This window comes from Chiloscyllium plagiosum, unplaced genomic scaffold (assembly GCF_037043375.1).
Source record: "Chiloscyllium plagiosum isolate Xiang-an unplaced genomic scaffold, Cpla_swu_hap1 HiC_scaffold_4, whole genome shotgun sequence".
Lineage (NCBI taxonomy): Eukaryota > Metazoa > Chordata > Chondrichthyes > Orectolobiformes > Hemiscylliidae > Chiloscyllium > Chiloscyllium plagiosum.
Genome location: NW_028270142.1, coordinates 113,068,159 through 113,091,024, shown reverse-complemented (window position 1 = coordinate 113,091,024; position 22,866 = coordinate 113,068,159). Strand labels below are relative to the sequence as shown.

Here is a 22,866-nt window from a genome sequence, read left to right as displayed (position 1 = left end):
AATATTTGCATGTCTTTTTATTAAAAGCTTATTGCAAAAAAAAAAGATAGATTAAGAAGTGTTCTTTGGTTCTGTACATTTCTCTAAATTTGTTTCTCTAATATCATCTGACATATTAAAAAATTTACAAAACAAGTCAGGAAATATATTTATGTTCAAAAGAACTACCACGATGGAAGCTTGAAAAACAATGTTGTCAGTAACCATAGGGAGACCAGGACTTGTTTCGAGCTCTTTTAGAAATAAGTTTTCAAATTCAGGCAGTGTGCACAGAATCCAGCTAAAACTTAATCGCAACAAACAAATACATTTCATATTTTAAAAAAAAACTCTACTCACAATTACTTAGTTTTTAAATATTAAACCATCTCTGTTTTGAGTAAAGAGTCTTGAGTTTAGGAAAAGTATGTGCTCAATGCAGCAAGATTTTGGGATTGCAGATTTAATCTCCCAATTCGGCTGAGTACCTGTACTCACCAGCAGTGCTGTAGAGAAAATTAAAGCAGACACTAGAGGGTCAAAGGTAAAATGGGCAGAATGATTAAGATAGATATAGGTGGGAGTGAAACAGGAAGAGAGATAGAATGACAAGCAAAGGGAAGGGAAATGTGTGAGAAAAACAGACAGAAATAGATAACAAATAAATATACAGAGGTGGAGACAGAGGCAACATGGGAGAACAAAGGGAGATTCTAAGAGTAAGAGTAAATGGGAAAAGACAACACACAAGGTTCAGCAACGTACAGTAAGATGTCCCATTGGCCAACTAGGAGACAGTCTCTTCCAGCCTACTGACCACAGCTGGCTGCAGCAATCCAGATAAACTGGTGAAAAGGGCCATTTATACTCCGCCCTCAGAGAAAGGCAATGCCCATCATTCTATCAGTAGTGAGACAAGGGACCAAATTTCCAGTACTGAGCATCACCTTTTATAGTTAATCCCCATAAATAAGTGACATTACGTCAATCTTATGACAGCATAATACCCTGATATTACAGTATATACTTCAAAAATACATGCAAAATAAATAATTTATTTTTAAATTAAGCTTGCAGTAGATGACTAAAGTGTGCTGTTTGAGTTCTCATCAGTACAGGATTAAACCACTACCCTACCATTAATCTAACAGCTTTTCTTTACACTTTTGAAAATTAGCCACTCAAAAACATTTGCCCCAAGAAATTAAATGTGCGACGAAGCTGAATAACGGACTGTTTGTATAATTAGACAGAAAACAGAGGACAGACAGATCAAAATGAAGGAATAGTACAGGATTTGTCCCTTAAGTTTTAGTCACAATTTGGGTTATTCTCAGTATTGTGTACCTTTCACAGATTCTATGAAACTGGTGACTTGGAAGCAGAGGAGGCTGAAAAGGATAATCAATTCAGCACATGCCCTTCCATGTTAAACAGTATTCTTGACTGGGTCTCAGCATCTTCAGCTGCTCAATTCGAGTGCATTATTTTTAAACATACTGATCTAATACATGTTGAAATCTCAATGAAGTGAGATTCATCCATAGCACGGTCCCAACAAATAATATGTGGCATCAAAAATAAAATGCATAAAGGTAGTCTCTTTATCGAACCTCAGTGACCATTAGGAATTTCCTTCATTACAAAAACTGTCAATATAGGTAGAGGGGAATCCTTTTATAGTGTTTCTTCGAGAATGATCATGGTTGGCTTTCCAAAGTAACACTGCATCATTTAATTTTGAAACTTCTAAAATTATCACAATTAGTTATATGATGATAGTTAACAGGAGCCCTGGCATCAGTTTAAATTATGAAGTATTTGAGAATATAATTAGAAAATAATATTTTCACTGATCAATGAATCATTAGCTCGGTACATGGGACCTTTGAGCAGGAGTATGTCATTTGGCCCTTCAAACCTGCTCAACCATTCAGTCAGGTCACGGCTAAGCTGATTGTAGTTTCAGCCCCACTTTGTCAGAGGCTTATAATTCTAAATTTCCTTGTTTATCAAGACCTATCTAAGTCAGCCTTGAATTAATTTAAGAATGCAACTTCCACTATCTTCTGGGGAAGAGAATTTCATACTCTGATGACCCACAGAGAAAGGTTTCTCCTCATCTCTGACTTAAAATAGAGATCTCATATTTTTAAATTAGTTTTAGTCACTACCACCAGAGGAAACATCTTCCATATTCCTCCACCCTCCAATCCAGTCCTGTCAAGGTCTTGTATATTTCAATAAGGTCACCTGCCATTCTTCTAAACTCCAATGGACACAGGCCAAATCTGTTCAACCTTTCTTCACAAGCCTTTCAATTCAGAATGAATCATGTGAAACTGTCTGATCTTCTGCTAAAGCTGTTATATATCTGTCCAATTAAGGGGACCAATACTGTGAATCGTACTCGATATGTGACCTCAGCAATATTACAGAACGCATAAATATAAGATAATTATCAAACAAATCAAAAGGAAAGTTCGGAAAATGCTTTGTTTTTCCTAACAATGATGGAATATACACTTCAAACTCCATGCAGAATCAGTGGGTGTTAGCAGAACCCACAACAGATTTGTTGAAAGAAAATAAATAAATAATTGAAAATTATAATAAATTAAGAGGAAATGGCATCAAATTAGTTCCCTCTACGCACAGTAAAATTCTGATTCTACCAGTGTAGGTCAGCTGCAATGAATATTTTAGTTCTTATTGAGAAACAATTGCCTCTGTTTTAATATTTAGTATTCAAATATATATTATTAATGATGAAACTCTTATTTGGTCTTAGCTGTGAAGAGTGCCAATGTTGACACAGCATGGTTAGACTCATGAGACTCAATGGGTATGGAACTACAGTGCTGCAGCTGTTTCTTGACCTCTAGCCAGGCGCTACACAGTTGAAGTAATCTTGCAGATTCTGACCTGAGTACTGTCCTACTGAGTAATTTAAATGGCTGAGCAGTGCTTCATTCAGTTTGCTGGTATATAGTGAAATGTGTTCAACAGTACAAAATAAACAGTGTATAAGTTTATTTTATAGCATTAATCTGAAGAGCTAAACTGCACAGAGGTGTAAAGAAACTGGAAAGTGAAAAGATGTATTACAGATGAGGAGAAGCTGACAAACACAGGCATGAAGGAAGACCAAGAAGCCCAGGGCTAAGGAGGAGGGACAACCACAACGGCAATTGAAGGCAAACAGGTTAATCAATCAGTTGTTATAAATGTTGGTGAATGTTGAGCAGCATGGCTAACTATAACAGGATTCCACTTTACATAATATCATAGAAAAGAATATCTTAAATACACACTGGTCATCATATCTGTAAAAAAGATAATGTTTCAGTTGTGGCTCATCGACCTTTAGCAAGTACCTCATGCTCAGAAATCTTGGATTTTGGATAAGGTCTCAGGTGTTTCTTTTTTGAGGAAAAAAACCCACCAATCAGACAGACTGTTGGTTTGATAGGATTTTAAAAGAAAAAAAGTTTCTTTTTCCTTCACAAATGCAGGCAGACCTACGATTCATTACAATTTCTTTTTTCTAATATGTATTTTCAGCCTTTTCGGTCCTTTCCACCTGTAGACATTGCTCATAATTTGCAAGAATATAGCTACAGTTTACATAGCTATATCTTTCTATCTTTTTCTTATTCTCAAAACTATTCAAAATGACGCCGGATCGTGGTGACAGTGGAAAAGCTTTTCACGGTATTTTACTGTTTTTCTGACTGCAAAATACACGTGACAATAAAATCATTAAATCAGTTTAATCTCTCTTACACAGGCCTATCCTTTTTTAAAACTTGCACATTTTTAAAAAAATCAACTTCTTACAAAAAATTAGTTTTAATTTAAAAAATACATCTGTACTATCTTCTTTGCATGATAGTCTACCTCAATTTCACATGACACAACATTGCAAAAAACCAAATAAAACCAGACTTGATTACTAACATTTGACCGGCTTGATAAGTCACCATAGTGCTTTAAGGCAGATTTACTGTACTTGCACCATGCAGTACACAGTTCTGAAGCTTTGTTATATAAATTATAAAATTATAAATTTGTATCTTCTTTCTAAAATCCCAGGCAGATTCTTTCCCCATGCACGAGCTTCTAACCATCCAGTGTATCTTTTCTCTAATCATATAGAAACTCAGGATCACAACTGCCATTTTTTCATCCAATCTTCTCATTTGAGGCAGAGACTTGTTAGTATAAGACTCTCTTTTTCAGTCCAACTTCTCCAGAACTGATGGGAAGTAAACAAGGCTAAGCTCACTGCCAAAGTCACACACAATTGCAGCATTGTCCAGGACCAACAACTGTCGAACAAGCTGTAACTCATTACTTTTGCCTAGGTAGACCGTCTGAAGTAAGTCTCCGTAGCCAATGTCCCAGAGGCTGACGCAGCCTTGACCTCCAGTTACTAGAAGGTTGTCAGATATCACTCCTAAACTTGCTCCACAACCCATGTCCTGCAAAAAAAAGGTTCAAGAGATTAAAAACAATGAGAAAATGGATGTGAAAATCCACGAGGAGATTTTTAATGACTCAGGATGCTTTATTTTCCTTGACTGAAAATAAAAAAAATGCTGGAGATAAGTGGGTCAGACAGCACATCCATTGAGAGAAAACAAGTTAACATTTAGAGTCGAGAGGACTCTTCAGACTCTAAATGTCTTTTTTTGTCTTTAGTTGAGATTCTGGCAACTGCTGTAATATCGTCCTGCTTTATTTTCCTTAGTACTCTACTGAATTCAGAACCTCTCTAAAGCACCATTTTTTTCCCAATGTGATTATTCAATTTTAAAATACTTCTTTCTCAAAGACTATATAGTGTAGATCTGGGATTGAGGTTCAGAGTTACTCCAGTGGGATGTGATAAAACTCTGCTATCTCCTGGCTGTAGGGACTAATATGTGAAATGAGTCTCACGATGTCAGTTCAGTTTCAAGTAGACAAAATTGCCTTCGCAGCAGTCTCACTTTGAGAGGATGCTAGCACACAAAGTATGAAGTAGTACTGAGTTCACATCAGGTCATTAAGTAGAATACAGGAAGCTTTACTCTGAATCCATAATACTTTCTACTTGAATTAAGAAAAACTACAGCTGAATTAGAGTCATAGAGACGTACAGCATGGAAACAGACTCTTCGGTTCAACTCGTCTATGCGGACCAGATATCTCAACCCAACCTAGTCCCACCTGCCACCAGCCAGCCCATATCCCTCCAAACCTTTCCTATTCATATACCCATCCAGATGCCTTTTAAATGTTACAATTGTACTAGCCTCCTCTGGCAACTCATTCCATACACGTACCACCCTGTGTGTGAAAAAGTTGCCTCTTAAGTCTCTTTTATATCTTTCCCCTCTCACCCTAAACCTATGCCCTCTAGTTCTGGACTCTCCCACCCCAGGGAAAATACTTTGTCTATTTATCCTATCCATGACCCTCATGATTTTATAAACCTCTATAAGGTTACCCCTCAGCCTCCGACGCTCCAGGGAAAACAGCCCCAGCCTGTTCAGCCTCTCCTTATAGCTCAAATCCTGGCAACATCCTTGTAAATCTTTTCTGAACCCTTTCAAATTTCACAACATCTTTTCCGATAAGAAGGAGACCAGAACTGCACACAATATTTGTTATTTGAAATGTGGATGCTTCCCATCAGTCACCTTTATACCTATTATTCATAATAAAATATTTAAAAAAGTGAGATGAATGCTCCAATGCTCAGAAATAAAAATGTATTGGGATGTATTTCATTTGAAAAAGCAGATCTTATAAACTCATGAGCAACACAAAATGCTTTTATATCATTCACATTGATGCCTTGCATAGCTGCAGCTTGATTTAATGTCACCAGCAAAATTCATATCTCTGCAAACTCAGAAATTGTGTTGTTCTGAAGGTAGTGAGATTACCGATAATGATGTCATGCCATAGACACTTTGCAAACGTGCATCAGCTGCAGATCAGAACTTGAACTGCATTATTTGGTTATAATTGCACACAAGATGCACGTTTATATGAAAACATCCATGTGAGATAGAATGCCAAAGCACCCCATATGTATCACAGCACATCTTCGGATACAGTGGTATTCTCCCTATCTCTGAACCAGGAAACCTGGGTTCACGTCTGCTCCAGAAGTGTACAATACCATTTCTGAACAGATTGATTAGGAAATACCTACATCAAATGCAGGCATAATGGGAGGGAAACAATCTGATGGAGAACCTTCAGAATCATGGATCCAAAGTCATCTGATCGTCTCAAGCATATCACATTTACCATTTGTCATGACACAAATTACTGGTTTCAGACAAGAGAAGGACCTATTTCCCTATACAAGAATTTCCCAGAGTAGTAATCGAATCATAACGATGCAGGAGGCAGTAATTCAACCCACTGAATCCACAGTGACTCTCACTACAGCAATCTAGCCAATTGTATTCTCCACTTGCCCTGCAAATTTATTTTCCTCATGTCCACCAGTTTCCTTTTGCAAGTGATAATCTTTATTTCCACTGTTCTCATAGGGAAATGTGTTAAAAAAGTTCTTCCTCAGATCATCCCAGCATCTCTTTGCCTCACCTGAAACATTTATCCCCTCTCATAGTCTTATGCACATCCAATTTCCCTACAATGTCTTTTGCTTCAGCTTCTCTAATCCAACCTTGCAGCTCATATTCAGCCTCCCTGGACCAATTCTTATACATTTCCTCTGCTTTTCTTGTGATCACAGAACTGACATACATTTGAGAATAACCTATGAATCATCTCAGCTCTTGACTGTTTTGAGACTAGTTTAGGAAAAAGGAAGACTTTTTTTCAGAAGTTCTATAGTTAGCTAAAATAAAGAAGCTTTACATAAAGTGGTTCATTTAGTGTCCATTTCCTGTGTCATTTAGTTCTTGTGATATTTACGATGTTACACTTTCAATGTCCTTTTTTTAAAATGTTGCACCCAATTCACTGAGTAACACCACAGCTGTGTTAAGGAAATGAAAACAAATTCACCATTTTTGTTCTCTGCCAAATACTGCATTTCATAACCAATGAGGGTTAAGTAAGTGGGCAAATATCATGCAAATGGAATATCACGTCAGAAAATGTGAATTTCTGGAATTGCCCATTTTAGTGGGATGAATAAATAGGAAGCATATCATCTAAATGGTGAGAGACTGCTGTGTCCCAAGTGGTAGTGTGATTTGGGTATGTTAGTGCACAGGTCACAAAACATTAGTATGTTGATAACAGCAAAGTAATTAGGAAAGCTAGTACAATGTTGTAATTTATTGAGGGGGGGAAATGAATACAAAAGTAGAGATGCAATGCTTAAATTATACAGGTCATTGGTGAGCTCATATCTGTGTACAGTAATGATCACTGTACTTACAAAAGGATATCAATGTATTGGAATCAGTTCAGAGAAGATTTAGATAAGACTAATTTTTGGAATGGGCAACCTATGATGGAATGTTGCATAGGTTGGACTTGTATCCCCTGCAGCTTAGAGGAGCAAGAGACGACTTGACTGAAACATACAAGTTCTTGAGGGGTGTCAGCAGTCTAGGTGTAACCTCTCATTGGGAAACTAGAACAAAGGGCTGCTTCTTAAAAATAAGGGGTCGTTCAGTTAAGACAGTGACAAGGAGAAAACTTTCCTCAGAAGGTTATGAGTCCCTGAAACTCACTTCCTCATAAAATAGCAGAAGCAGCAGCTTTCAATACATTTAAGAGCAGAAGTCAATAGATTCTTGATAAGTAAATGGGTTAAAGGCTACCAAGGTTAGGTACAAGTATGGAGTAACCAGATCAGCTATATAATGTATGTATTTTTCAATTCTCTTCTGAAACCTAGACATTGCTGGCTTGCCAGCATTTATTGTCCATCCCTAGATGCCCTGGAGGTGGTGGTGCTGGTGGTGAGCTGTTTTTTGAACTGCTGCAGTCCATGTGCTGCAGGTAGACCCACAATGCCTTAAGAGTGGGAATTCCAGGATTTTGACCAAGCAACAGTGAAGGAACAACAATACATTTCCAAGTCAGGATGGTGAATAGCTTGGAGGGGAACTTGCAGATGGTGATAGTCCCAGGTATCTGCTGTCTTTATCCTTCTAGATGGAAATATTCATAGGTTTGGAAGTTGCTGTTTAAGTACCTTGGATAAATTTCGGCAATGTGTCTTGTAGATCATACACACCAGTGGAGGAGTGAGTGGTGCTTGTACATGTGCCAATCAAGTGGGCTGCTTTGTTTTGAATAGAGTCAAGCTTTGAGCATTATTAGAATTGCAATTATTTGGGCAACTGGGGAAGATTCCAACACACTCCAGACTTGTCCTTGTAGATAGTGGACAGCCTTTGGAGAGCCAGGATGTGAGTTACTCACTGCAGTATTCGGAGCCTCTGACATGCTCTCGTAGTCACTGTATTTGTATGCCAAGCCCAGTTAAATCTCTGGTCAATAATAACTCCCAGGGTATGACAGTGGGTAATTCAGTAACAGTAATACCATAATATCAAGGGATGGTGGTTAGATTGTCTCTTAACGGAGATGGTCATCACCTGGTATTGTGTGGTGCAAATGTTGGTTGCCACTAAATATATTATCTCCCTCGATGCTAATTTGTATGTTCAACTTCATCCCTATCCCGAGCAACTAAATGAGGCTGAACTGAACAGTTCCCAGACTTGGTTCCCTACTTGACCTTATGCTAATTTTCCACCCTGATATCCTCTTAATTACCAAGACTGCCTACTTTCACTTCCATATCATCATCTATCTTCACCTTTGTCTCAGTTCAGCAGCTGCTAAGCCCTCATCTATGCTTATGTCAGGTTACAAAACATGCCTTATTAACACTCATTGCCAACCACAGGAACAACAGGGTAGGAGGAATACTGAAATCCCATGCACTAAGAACAAACATAAGTGACTCGCTCCCCTATAAATCAGTTGCTTTGTTTTGACAATCTGAGAATTTTTGGTCATTATTTTTGATTTGTTGAATCCAGTTCACAACTTGACAAGGTGGAATTTCAACCCTCAACATTTCAGTTGGGCATCTTGGACTACATTGTTACTTTTCTGTCTTAGCCTGCCGAGTGGACTTTAACTCTGTAATTTAGGCTTCTAAGGAGCTTAAAACAAAATCTAGTTTAGTTAAATGACTCTCTAACCAACACAAAAATACAAGAGAAAAAAAATTACTGCACCCACCTGCTGAATAGAATAGAGCTTGATACCAGAGCTGCGGTCCCATATACAGATCACGTCATCTAATCCACCACTGATTACACAGCTTGAGGTGCAGATAAGAGCTATAACGTCACCACGATGACCATGCATATGGCTCACTCGGCTTCCAGTTAATACATCCCAGAGGCAAATAGCTCCATCTTGGCCTCCACTAGCCAACCCCATTGCCTGAAAGATTAAGACGACATTTCAAGTAAAGCAACTGTAAAGTTGAAGAAGTTGACCAGAAATCCCGGAGCTCAGGGATTGTGGCCGAGGCAGTGGGAAGCTGTTGGAAGGCAGGGCAGCAGAGCGGAGGTGAGTATAATACTATTGGAGCTCAGGGATTGTGGCCGAGGCAGTGGGAAGCTGTTGGAAGGCGAGGCAGCAGAGCAGAGACGAGTATAAAACTACCAGAGCTCGGAGCACTGTAGCTGCAAACCAAACTGGAGTAACGTCACAGGGATGCTGTGACCTACTTGGTTGGTAGGAAATCTGCACTAAATTTGAAAAAGAACCCAGCAAAGAAGTATCAATAAAGTAATTGACAAAGTAGAAATGGCTGGACAGGTGATGTGTTGTAGCTGTATGATGAGAGAGCTGACTGATCCCATTCCAAACTGCAGTGACCACATCTTCAGCAAGGGTTGGTTGTTGAAGAACACAGACACAAAATTGATGAGGTGGAATCTGAGCTTCAAACACTGTGATGCATCAGAGGGGAAAGAGTAAGCTGGATGCTTTGTTTTAGGAGGCAGTCACATCTGGCAGATCAAGTATTTCAAATTTGGTCAGTGGCCAGGCACGGAGGGTGTGACTGCAAACAAAGCAGGTAGAGGTATCCTGCAGTCAGGAATGGAGAAGCCTCAGCTCTTGACCTTGTCTAACAGGTATTAGGTTCCGGCTCCTTGTAAGGATGAGGAAAAGGGCTGTAGGGAGGATGAGCCAACTGAGTGCTGCACCCTGGTACGGGTGGCCATTCAAGAGGGGGGAGCAAAAGGACAAGTGGTAGTTACAGAAAATTCAATAATTAGAGGAATAGATAGTATTCTTTCGGAGCAGGATAAGAGACCTGCATGGTGTGTTGCCTGTCTAGTGTCATGGTAAGGGACATCTCTGACTAGCTTGAACAGATGTTAAAGGGGGAGGAGGAGGATCGAGTTGTTGTGGTCCACGCCGGAACAAACAATATAGGTAAGACTAGGAAAGACGACCTGTACAGGGACTAGGAGCTAGGAACCAAATTAAAGAATAATTCCTCAAAGTTTATAATCTTCGGATTACTGCCCCCGCCCCATGCAGATTGGCATAGGGACATGAGAATAAGGGAAATAAACATGTGGCTAAAAGCACGGTGTGGGAAAGAGGGGTTCCTTTTCATGAGGCACTGGCATCAGTATTGGAACAGGAGAGATCTGTACTGCAGCAATGGTCTCCACCAGAATCCAGCTGGGACCAAAGTTCTAACTAAAAGTGCACATAAGCTGGTCAACCAGAAAGTGGGAAGGAAGGATAAAACCTCCCTCAGTGCTCAGTGGGAAACAAAGCAACTGGTTAACATCTGTAGGGATGAATTCGACTGCATGGAAAAATATGAAGGAAATGACAGGGGAAGCAAGCACAGACACAAACACAAATAGAAGAGTGTTTGGGAAGGGTTAGCAATCAAACGTCAAGCACACGGACAAATGAATGACATGAGAAGAGGGATGGTTAATACAGGACTGAAGGTGTTATATCTGAATGCACATTGTATAAGGAATAAGGTAAATGAGCTTGTGGCGCTGATTGAAATTGGCAGGTATGATGTGGTGGGCATCACAGATGTGGCTGCAAGGGGAGCAGGATAGGCAGCAGAATATCCAAGGATATACATCTGATCAAAAAGATAGACAGGTGGGCAGAGGTGGTGGGGTTGCTTTGTTACTAAGAAATGGAGTAGGGTCAGATGGTGTAGAATCTGTGTGGGTAGAAAGTTACAATGATCATTGGGGGATTTCAATATGCAGGTGGACTAGGAAAATCAGGTTGGTAGTGGATTGCAAAAGGAGGAATTTGTGGAATGTCTACGAGATGGCTTTTTGGAGCAGCTTGTTGTGGAGCCCTCGAGGGAACAAGCAATACTGGATTTAGTATTGTGCAATGAGGAAGACTTGACAAGGGAGCTTACGGTGAAGGAGACCTTATGAGGCAGTGATCATAATATGATCGAATTTACTGTGCAATTGAGAGGGACAAAAAGAATCACAGGTAACGGTACTACAGCTGAATAAAGGCAACAATAGAGGCATGAGGAAGGAGCTGGGTAGAACTGACTGGGAGAGGAGCCTAGCAGGAAAGACAGAAAGACAGTGGAACAGCAACGGCAGGAGTTTCTGGGAGTAATCAGGAAACATTGCAAAAATACATCCCTCGGAAAATGAAGCATGGTACAGGGAGAATGAGTCAACCATGGCTGACGAGGGAAGTCAGGGGTAGCATAAAAGCAAAACAGGAAGCATATAATGTGGCAAACAGCAGTGGAAAACCAGATGATTGAGAAGCTTACAAAGACTAATAGAGGGAAACAATACAAGAAATAAGGAGGGAGAAGACTAAATATGAGGGTAGGCTAGCCAGTCATATAAAGGATGACTGTAAGGGTTTCTTTAGATATATAAAGGGCAAAAGAGGACATTGTACTGCTGGAAAATGACACTGGACACTAGTGGCGACCAAGGAAATGGCTGAGGAACCAAATAATCACTTTGCGTCAGTCTTCACGGTGGAAGGTATGTGTAATGCCTCAAAAAAACAGAGTCGGGGGCAGAGTCAGGGGTATGTTGGCCATCACCAAGGAGATGATATTAGAAATACTGAAAGGTCTGAAAGTGGAGAAATCACCTGGGCCAGATGGACTACGCCTCAGTGTTCTGAAGGAGATAGCTGAAGAGACAGTGGAGGGGTTAGTGGTAATCTTTCAAGAATCACTAGAGTCAGGGAGGGTCCCAGGGGACTGGAAAATTGCTAACGTAACACCCTTGTTTAAAAGTAAGGCAAAAGTCAAAAAATTACAGGCCAATTAATCTAAACTCGATCGTGGGTAAAATTTGAGTCCATTGTGAAGGTTGAGATTTCTGAATACTGGGAAGTGTATGGTAAAATAGGGCAAAGTCAGCATGGTTTCATCAAGGGAAAGTCATGCCTGACAAATCTGTTAGAATTCTTTGAGGAGGTAATGAGCAGGTTAGACCACAGAGACGCAGTGGATGTTATCTACCTAGGCTTCAAGAAGGTCTTTGACAAGGTGCCGCACAGAAGGCTGAGTAAGATAAGGGCCCATGGTGTTACAGGTAAGTTGCTAACATAGATAGAAGCTTGGCTGTCTAGCAGAAAGTAGAGAATGGGAATAAAGGGGTCTTTCTCAGGACGACAGTTGGTGACAAGTGATGTTCTGCAAGGCTCAGTGCTAAAACCACAACCTTTCACTTTATACATAAATGACCTAGACGAAGGAACTGAGGGCACTCTGGCTATGTTTGTAGATGATATAAAGATCAGTAGAGGGAGGTTTGAATAGTATTGAGGTGGTGGGGAGGTTGCAGAGGATTTGGATAGGTTAGGAGAGTGGGCAAAGAAGTGCCAGGAAAGTGTGAGGTCATGCACTTTGGTAAAAAGCAGCATGGACTATTTTCTAAATGGGGAGAAAATTCAGAAGTTTGAAGTGCAGAAACTTGGGAATTCTAGTCCAGGATTCTCTCAAGGTAAACTTGCAGGTTGAGTCAGTAGTTAGGAAATGCCATGATGGCATTTATTTTGAGAGGACTTAAATATAGAAGTAGGGATGTATTTCTGAGGCTTTGGTTAGACCCCATTTAGAGTATTGTGCGCAGTTTTGGGCCCCATATCTCAGGAATGATGTATTGGCCCTGGAGCGGGTTCAGAAGAGGTTCATGAGGATCCTCCTAGGAATGAAAAGCTTAACATATGAGGATTCTGGGACTACACAATGGAATTTAGAAGGATGGGGGTGGTCTCATTGAAACTTACAGAATACTGAATAGTCTGGACAAAGTGGATGTTGTGAAGATTTTTCCATTGGTAGGAGAGACTAAGAGTAAAGGGAAGAGCTTTCAGAATGGAGACAAGGAGAAATTTCTTCAGCCAGAGAGTGGCGAATCTATGGAATTCACTACCACAGAAGTCTGTTGCGGCCAGATTATTGTATATATTTAAGACGGAGACTGATCAGTTCTTGATTATCAAGGGGAACAAGTGTTACGGGCTTTCAGACTTTTAGCAAAATGATTCAAGAAGCATGTAAATAAGCAAGGGGAAACGGCATTGATTTTACAACTTCTAAATTAAACAAACCACCTTACGAAGATGCTTGCAACATATCCAACAAAGTGTCAATACAAACGTAATAAGGTGTAAACTGAAAGAATATCAGATACTGTCTGGATCTCTAATTTATTGTCATACTCAGCAAAATATTTTGGTTACATATGACAGTACCTGGTCTATATAGACTGCTGTGATCCCTCCTGAGTGACCCTGTAATGTATAAAGACAACAGGAGTCCTCAAGTCGATATATCTGCAAAAGGAATGGAAGCTCAGTAAATAAAGTACCATAATAAAATACAATCAATTCACTCTTTCTGATGAAACATTAACTCTGTTTTTCTCTCTCAACAGACACTGCCAGATCTGCTGAGTATTTCAAGCATTTGCTATTTTTACATCAGATTTACGGTATTTGCAGCATTCCACTTTTGATTCCAAATTTGCTTTGCTCAAATCACCTTTGTTATTTACAATTTATTTTCTCTGCATTCTTTTACCTCCATGTTGTCTCTTGCCTGCAGTGAAAAATCATTCTGAATTATCTAAGAAGCTGAATGTGTTGCGTGATTTAATTCTGCACTTCATCATCTTATGACACCATTCCAACACACAGCACTTGGCTGGTTCCACACTGAGGATTCTATGGGCGGCATGGTGGCTCATTGGTTAGCACTGCTGCCTCTCAGCAACAAGGACTCAGCTTCAATTTCTGCCTTGGGCAACTGTCTGTGTAGAGTTGCACATCCTCCCATGTCTGCGTGAGTTTCCTCTGGGTCCTCCAATTTCCTTCAACAGTCCAAAGATGTGCAGATTAGGTGAATTGGCCATGTTAAAATTGTCCCAAGTTCAGGATGTGTAGATTAGGTGTATTAGTCTGGGGTAAATGTAGAGCAGTAGGGGAATGAGTCTGGGTAGGTTACTCTTAGCAGGGATGGTGCGGACTTGTTGGGCCGAAGGGCCTGTTTCCACACTGTAGGGATTCTAGTTTCCTGATGTCATCAGTTCTACCTCACCAACACTTTTCTCAATAGCTGGTATCTCCAGATTGTCTACAGCACTTATCTAATATCCAGTACTGGATGAACAAAGATTTTCTTAAACACAAAAGCCATTACCTTCAGTTCCACTACAAACTCTGTTTTGTTTTCGACTCCATCCATCTCTTTCAACCAGGTAATTTGTTATTTCTCAGATTGTTTTTTCCAACACACTCCTAGTTGTCTTTCCATGTTTTATTCACCATAAACTAAGGTTTTCAAAAATTCTTCTGTTCATTCATCAACCAACCATGATCTACACAGATTTTCTTGATTTTGTATTTTCTCGATTTTGTATTTTCTCATCTTTGTTTTGAGATCCTTACATGGAATCTTTGTCCACATTAATGTTTATCCTTCAACAGCACAACCTTCTCTGATATCAGCACTCTTGAATTTAATTGTTCCACCATTGTATTGGCGACTTCAGTAACAAGGGTGCTAAGCACTGCAATTTTCTCTCTTAATCTCCCTCTCTTTCATCCTCTGAGGTGCTGCTTGAGATCTGCCACATTGATCAAGCTTTTCACATTTGTTCCAATATCTCCTTTATATAGCTTGGTGTCAAATGTTCTTTATAACTATCAGTCTGTTTGTTTAGTTAGTTTATTTATAGAATCATAGAGATGTACAGCACGGAAGCAGATCTTTTGGTCCAACTCATCTATGCCGACCAGATATCCCAACCTAACCTAGTCCCAGTTGCTAGCACCCGGCCCATATCCTTCCTATTCATATACCCATCCAGGTGCCTTAGTTATGAACAAATGAACAAGAAACAAAAGTACACCACTCAGCCGTCAAAGCCTGCTCTGTCATTCAACAGAATGACAGCCAATCTGATTTTAACCTCAGCTCTACATTCCTGCCATGATCTTTCATCTCCTTAGTAATTAATAATCTACCTACCTTTGTCTTAAAAATATTTAAAGATTTTGCATCTACTGCCTTTTGAGGAAGGGAATTCCAAAGACTGACAATTCTCAATTTTTTTTTCTTCATCTCTCTTAGAGGGAATCCCTTATTTTTAAACTGTTTGACCCCTCGTGCTGGATTCTTCCACAAGTAGAAACATCTTTTCCATATATAAATATTTTAATTAAGTCACCTCTGACTCTTCTATACTCCAGAGGATACAGGCCTACCTTGTCTAACTTTTCTCAAAGGGCAATTCACCCATTTCAGCTATTAGTCCAGTAACTGATGCCATCAAATTAACATCCTTCCGTAAGTACAGTGACCAGTATTGCACACAGTATTCTAGATGTAATCTTGCAAATGCCCTGAAGAACACTTGGATTAAATTCCTTTTGCAGTAAAACATTTTTGTTATTATTTATTCATGGAATCTTGGTATCACTGGCAATGTCAGCATTTATTCCCCATTCTTAACTGTCCAGAGGGCATTTAAAAGTCACCCACATTGCTAGGAGTCTGGAGTCACATGTGGGCAGATTAGTTAAGGATCATTCCCTAAAAGGGCATTAGTGAACCAGATGGGATTTTCCAACAATCGATGGTTTCATGGTCACCATTCTAAACCTTCACTGAATTTGAATTTTGCCAACTGCTATAGTAGGATTCAAACCTGGGTCTCCAGAACACTACCTGCATCTCTGCATTAACAGTCTTGCAATATTATCACTAAGCCATCTTTGAGAAGGTGGCCAAACAGGTGGATGAGAGCAAAGCCGTTGATGTGGTGTATATGGATTTCAGTAAGGTGTTTGAGAAAGTTCCCCATGGTAGCCTGTTGCACAAAATACAGAGGCATGAGATTAAGGGCGATTTAGCGGCTTGGCTCAGAAATTAGCTAGCTGAAAGACTAGTGGTAGTTGATGAAAAATTTTCATCCTGGAGTTCAGGTACTAGTGGTGTACTGCAAGTATCTGTTTTGGGTCCACTGCTGTTTGTCATTTTTATGAACTACCTGGAAGAGGGTGTAGATGGATGGGTGAGCACATTTGCAGACGACACTAAGATCAGTACAGTTGTGGATAGTGCCGAATGATGTTCTAAGTTACAGAGGGACATAGATAAGCTGCAGAGCTGGGCTGAGGGGTAGCAAATACTGTTTAATGTAGAAAAGTGTGAGGTGATTCACTTTGGAAGGAGGAACAGGAATGTAGATTACTGGGCTATTGGTAAGATTCTTGATAGTGAAGATGAGCAGAGAGATCTCGGTGTTCACATACATAGATCGCTCAAAATTGCCACCCAGGTTGATAGGGTTGTTAAGAAGGCATATGGTGTGTTCGCTTTTATTAGTATAGGGACTGAGTTTCGGAACAATGAGGTCATGCTGAAGCTGTACAAAATTCTGGTGTGGCCGCACTTGGGAGTATTCCGTACAGTTCTGGTCACCACATTATAGGAAGGATGTGGAAGCTTTGGAAAGGGTTCAGAGGATGTTGCCTGTTATGGAGGGGAGGTCTCACGAGGAAAGGTTGAGGGATTTGAGGCTGTTTTCATTAGAGAGAAGGAGATTGAAAGGTGACTTAATTGAGACATAAGATAATCAGAGGTTTAGAGCAGGTGGACATGGAGAGCCTTTTTCCTCAGATGGTGATGGATAGCACGAGGGGGTCATAGCTTCAAATCAAGAGGTGATAGATATAGGACAGATGGCAGAGGTAGGTTCTTTACTCAGAGAGTAGTAGGGGCGTGGAACGCACTGCCTGCAACAGTTGTAGGCTCACCAAATTTACAGGTATGTAAATGGTCATTGGATAGGTGCATGGACGAGAATGGAATAGTGTAGGTTAGATGGACTTCAGATTGGTTTCACAGGACGGCGCAACATTGAGGGCTGAAGGGCCTGTACTGCGCTGTAATGTTCTACATCCTCCAAACATAACATTCATTAGCTTTCCTAACGACTCACATATTAAGCTGCTGCGATTCATGCACTAGGACATTAAACTCTCTCTGCATCTCAAGAACTCTGCAACTTCTCACTATTTAGTATGGTTCTTTTTATTCTGTCAAAATGGACAATTTCACACTTTCCCACATTATAATCTATTTGCGTGATGTTTGACCATTCATAACTTATCTTTGTCCCATTGTTAGTTCCTTATGTCCTCTTCACAACTCACTTTCTTACCTATCTTGCAGTCATCAGCAAATTTAACTACTCTACTTTGGGTTCCTTCAACCAAATTATTTATAAAATCATTTGTAAAGAGTGGAGGTCCTGGCACTAACCCCTGTGACACACCATTTATGACATCTTACCTGCCTGAAAAAGACATATTTGTTCCTACACTCTGCTTCCTGTTAAGACAATCTTCTATCCATGCTAATATATTACCCCAAATATTGATTATACACTACTTTAGTAAACAGTTTACATCCTAAACTGGAAAGATTCCCTATTCAACATTTGAAACAATAGAAAAACTTCCTCCTATATATTTTACTCTGTTTCTTAAATAGACAATCTATTCTCAGCAACCTTCTCATTTTCCAACCGGGTCATTCTACTCCTCAACTGACTGTGTGTCAGTGACAGAGTGCGACAGAAATTCCATCAATGTCTCTGATGTATCCTTTAGATTCAATGCAAGGTCAATCAAACACATGTTGGTCCATGAAGCCAGATCTACAAGCATTCAGTCAAAATGCTTGCAAAATCAACTTCAATAGATTCAACAGTGTTTAGATTGATGAAAAGTATCTCTCTAGCCAGATTTTCTTTTTCTCAAATCTCAAAATGCTAGAGTTCCAGGGAAGGACAAATAAAATGCTTCAAAGACTGTGAAGCTGTCCATAAAGCATGGCTGCATTGTGCTTGATGGTTAGGAGGACCTTGCTACCAATTGTTCAAAATAATGAAAACTTATCCATCAAGCTATATTCCTTCAGTCATAATTGTTAACGATGAGACAGAGTAATGACAGAGAACGAAAGAAAATGAAGCGAATCCTATACTCCAAATTCCATTGTGAAATGAGACATCCGGTTTCATTTGCCAAAATATCAGTGAGTCAGGAATTGTCCAAATCAATCACATAACCCATGGTCGAAATCATGAGTAGATGTCATCCTTGAAATCAAGGTCAACTGACCATGACAACTAAAGACACTTTCACAGCCATACCTTTGCAGCTTGTGACACTCCTGGAAGTGTGCGAACCATCCACTGCAGCAAATCTGAACATTGTCTCATTCTGACTGGGCTCATCAGTTATAATGTGCATGTAACATGTAGTCCTGGCAAACATAACTTTGGAGATGCATTTATGGAGTCCTGGAGATGTTATCAGCAGAATTTTGGAAAGCGCCAGAGCTAAATAAATTCATGGTAGTCACATGATGGCTAGTGGCAATGCATATAAATGATCCGCTACAACAGAGATTTTGGTTCGAGAGATTGCAGATGTCACCCTGCTGTGAGAAAGCTGATCTTCTACCTGCATAATGTGTGTTGGTGTTATCATTCAAACTGGAACTCTGTGGTCATCCCCTCTACCTATGGAGTGGTCGGATCGAAGGACAAGGGAATTGCTGCTACTCTAGGTGTTGTTGTTGATGCAGATTCTCTTCTTTCTCATTAGGGATCCAAAGCTTCATGTATACAGCAATGAAGATTGGCAGTTGGCAAGTGCAGGTTAATTTGAATATGGACATGATTGCAGAAAATAAATGTTGGAATCATCATGAGAACAACACAAATATACTCTCAGAACAAATCCTTTGTGCAAAAATCCTTAGAATTAGGACACAAGAAATACACATGAGAAAAAAAGGACATCATTTTATACAGCACGAGAAGAGGGCACTGGTTGGTTGAACCGTCATTGTGAGCTGCATCGTCATCCCAGTGATAACCAAAACTAGGGACTGGATAGGCATAAGTAGGCCTATCCAGTCTTTTTCCGGGTAATGTACCAATTCTCAAATCAACAAACAAAAATAAAAGTAATATTTTTGTTGACTTTCTTCATAAGAGCTAACATTCAAAAGATTATTTCCCTGTAACTTATTTTTAAATGTATATCTTTTAATTGATGTTGCCAACAAAAGCCAAAGAAATACAGGAGCAAAATACTGTAGAAGATATAAATACAAAATAAAAATAGAATAACTGGAAATACTTAGGACATCAGGCAACATTCAGTGTCAGATCAAATAGGATGTACAGAGATTCTTCATTTACATTGTCCTGTACAGCTTGGCTTTGCTTTAATGTCCTTAAGTTATTGGGGCCTGAAATCTTGTTAACCACCATGACAATCATTTTAATGTGTTTACTGCAACAGGAGGGTCTTTAGAGGGTCAATAGGGACTTGGTGGGCCAAATGGCCTGCTTCCACACTGTAGGGATTTTGTGATTCTATATTGTACCTTTTAATGTCAACCTGACAAATGGGACTAATCATTCAAAACACAAGACATTCCACAACACAGCACTTCTAGAGTGCTCCAGAAAGGAATCAGCCCAAACTATGCTCTCATGTCCCGTGAACAGAAGCCCAAAACGTGAGATTATCACCTAATTAACACTATTACTATTTTAAATTCAATTGATTTGTACTCACTCTCAGTGTGTGGTCCTGACTTCCTGTGACCACTCTGCCAGCAGCTGCTTTCAGTACTGTGATGGGTTTTTGGTGTGCACAAGGAACCATGTGGGTTAACTGACAAACGATGGAATCGTCACTGCTGAAGACTGGCGATGATGGGATCGTGGATCTGTTGGGTGTTCCTGAACAAGATGACAGACTATAGAATTAGCATTCCAAATATGGAATGAAAACAACTTGCACACAGAGGACAACAGTATCACAGCAAAACAGCTCTCATCCCTTTATAACCAGCTGAATGGGGAGCTTATGCATCAAAGATTAGTTTGTTGTAGGTTTAGAGGAAGCGCACATTTGAAAGCTAGATTTGATGAGGATTGTTAAAGTATAACGAGACATGTCAAGGGACAGAAACTATAAAGGGAATTCGGACGCACAGCAAAAATAATAACTGATATCTGCTATCAGTCAGAGAACTGGAAGATGGAAGGACATATGGGAAGACAGGATTGTAAAGACTGTGTCAGTAGGACTGAGTTGGAGATTTCAGAATAATCAGTGTTCACTGCTTTTGTTTTACAATTCTAAATCACAATTTTCAAAAAAGGGTTAATTGCTGATCAAGCCTCAATTCTGAAAAAAAATTCAGCTTTTGTATGACAGCCATGTATGACACTGACCTAAAAATACTGAGGGGCTAAGAAATTGAGCAATGTGATTTTGAAAGCATCTTACATCATCAATGAACTATTGTTAATATTTAGTCCAATTTATTAACTTGATCCTCAGCCAGGAATTGCCTAATTTTATGCTTTATCTGATGGTAATATATTTACGAGTTGTGCATTTGTACTAACTTTGGAGAAGTGGCCAAAGCATGAGGGAACTACGCATTTCAAACAAATATCTTTCACTTACCTCGGTACTGCAGCTGGTTGCTGGTTTTATTGGTGTCTAGACAGTAGAAATCCAATGAGCCATTCAATCTTGCAGCAACAATTCTGTGATAGAAGGCTCTGTTATTTAATTGAACAAACAGCTATCTAACATGTGTAAATACATATAGTCATTACCACGTTCTGTTTCGGTAACATCAAGGAAATGTCGAATGCTGTCATAATCCGATAGGACATACTACTTTATTTCCCCTATTTCCTAGTCAAAATAATAATCTCAAAACAATAACCAGAACTAACTATCATACAAAACAGCTGTTGTGCCAGACGGAGGTAATCTTAGTCATGCTATAACTAACAATGTCTGTGGAAGACAGCAGGCCAAGGCTGAATAATGGAGATGTGAGTACAGGCTGCAGCTAAATATATTACTTCAGATATCAGGACAACTGATTTTTAAACAATTATACCAAGAAATGACAAAAAACTAAAGAAATTGAGAGTAAGAACACTTAACATTTAAAATAATGACTGCAGGTTATGATACACTACATAGAAACAGAATGTTAATGTTAAAGCTCAATCAAAGCGGCTAAATGTAGAACTTTTAATAAGCAGCCAATTCACACGCACTGGCTGCTGAAAGGGCTTAATGGATATAAGGCCATCGATGTGGTGCTCTTATATTTCAGGAAGACCTTTGGTACATTCCCCCTAGAAAGGCCTGTATTGAAATTCTTGTTTAAAAAAAAAAGTCAGTGGAAATATTTTAAAATTTCATCAACTGGCACACCAAATTAATCCAGAAGGTAGTGACACAAGAATTGTTGCTAACTTTGGAGGTTGTTATCAGTGAAGTTTAGCAGTCACAAGCAGAATGAAATCTGGAAATGCTACAAAGCTACTGAAGGTGGGAGGCTGCAAAACTGAACAGGATAAACTGCAAAAGCAAGTAAATATACTTGGGTACTGGGGAGACGGAGGAACTGCAATGTTGAGAAATGCAATGTGGGACAAAGCTCCATGACAGACTATAACTTAAAAACCGACATGTAAGATGAGGTAGCCCTGGAGTCCTTCTTAAAAAGAAATTGCAGCTATTGCACTAAAGATAGCAAATCAGAAGTTTGGATGTATTGAACACTGAATGCAGATAGTGAAGTAATCCTGCCACTGCAAATTTTGTTTCGGCAATTGAATTTAGAATACTGCATACAGTACTGATTGTAATATCCCATTTTTGCACTGAGACAGCAATTGAACGTAGAGACATGGCCACTCGCGTGATTGAGGGGATGAAAGAATTGGACTATGAAAAGATGATGATATAAATTGTATATGTTCCAACTGAAACAAAGAGGCTGACAGGTGATACAATTGCTGTTTTTGAAGTTAAGGAAGTAAACATAGACCTTGCAGTGTTCAAAATACTTACCATTTTCTCTACACAATATTAATCCTTAAAGGAATATATTGCAATTAAAGCACATTGAAACATTTCTGAAATTATAATTACATAATACTGAAAATTTAAAAAGGATTGAGCGACTTATACAGAATACTTTCAGGTGCTTAAGAGCCTCCAAAATAATTAAGTTGGGTCTGATGCTGCAATGTCAATTCGTGCCATTTAATCAAAGTTGGCAACGGAGTTGAAACTAGCACTATGAAGGGCTACTCAGAGCTTATTAATTAGTTGACTTCTAGCAGGCATATTAAGTGGCATTGATTAAAGAGGTCTTTATGATTTTGGTGGCAAGCACTTCAATTCAATTGCCCTTTACTAACAGGGGTTGGGAGGAAACATTACACTGATGCCAATTTCAAGATAATTGAAAAT

The 22,866-nt window shown here is 39.4% G+C and overlaps 1 protein-coding gene across 1 annotated transcript in view; it reads right to left on the bottom strand.

Moving 5' to 3' along the window:
- Positions 1 to 22,866, bottom strand: part of scap (SREBF chaperone) — a 150,957-nt gene continuing 128,091 nt past the window's right edge. The window contains exons 19-23 of the mRNA XM_043687917.2: positions 21,049 to 21,131; positions 20,146 to 20,312; positions 13,735 to 13,815; positions 9,220 to 9,426; positions 1 to 4,463 (exon numbers count right to left, since the gene is read on the bottom strand). Coding sequence (XP_043543852.1) covers positions 4,218 to 4,463; positions 9,220 to 9,426; positions 13,735 to 13,815; positions 20,146 to 20,312; positions 21,049 to 21,131 — 784 coding nt within the window. The 3' untranslated portion in view covers positions 1 to 4,217. The remainder of the gene's footprint in view (positions 4,464 to 9,219; positions 9,427 to 13,734; positions 13,816 to 20,145; positions 20,313 to 21,048; positions 21,132 to 22,866) is intronic.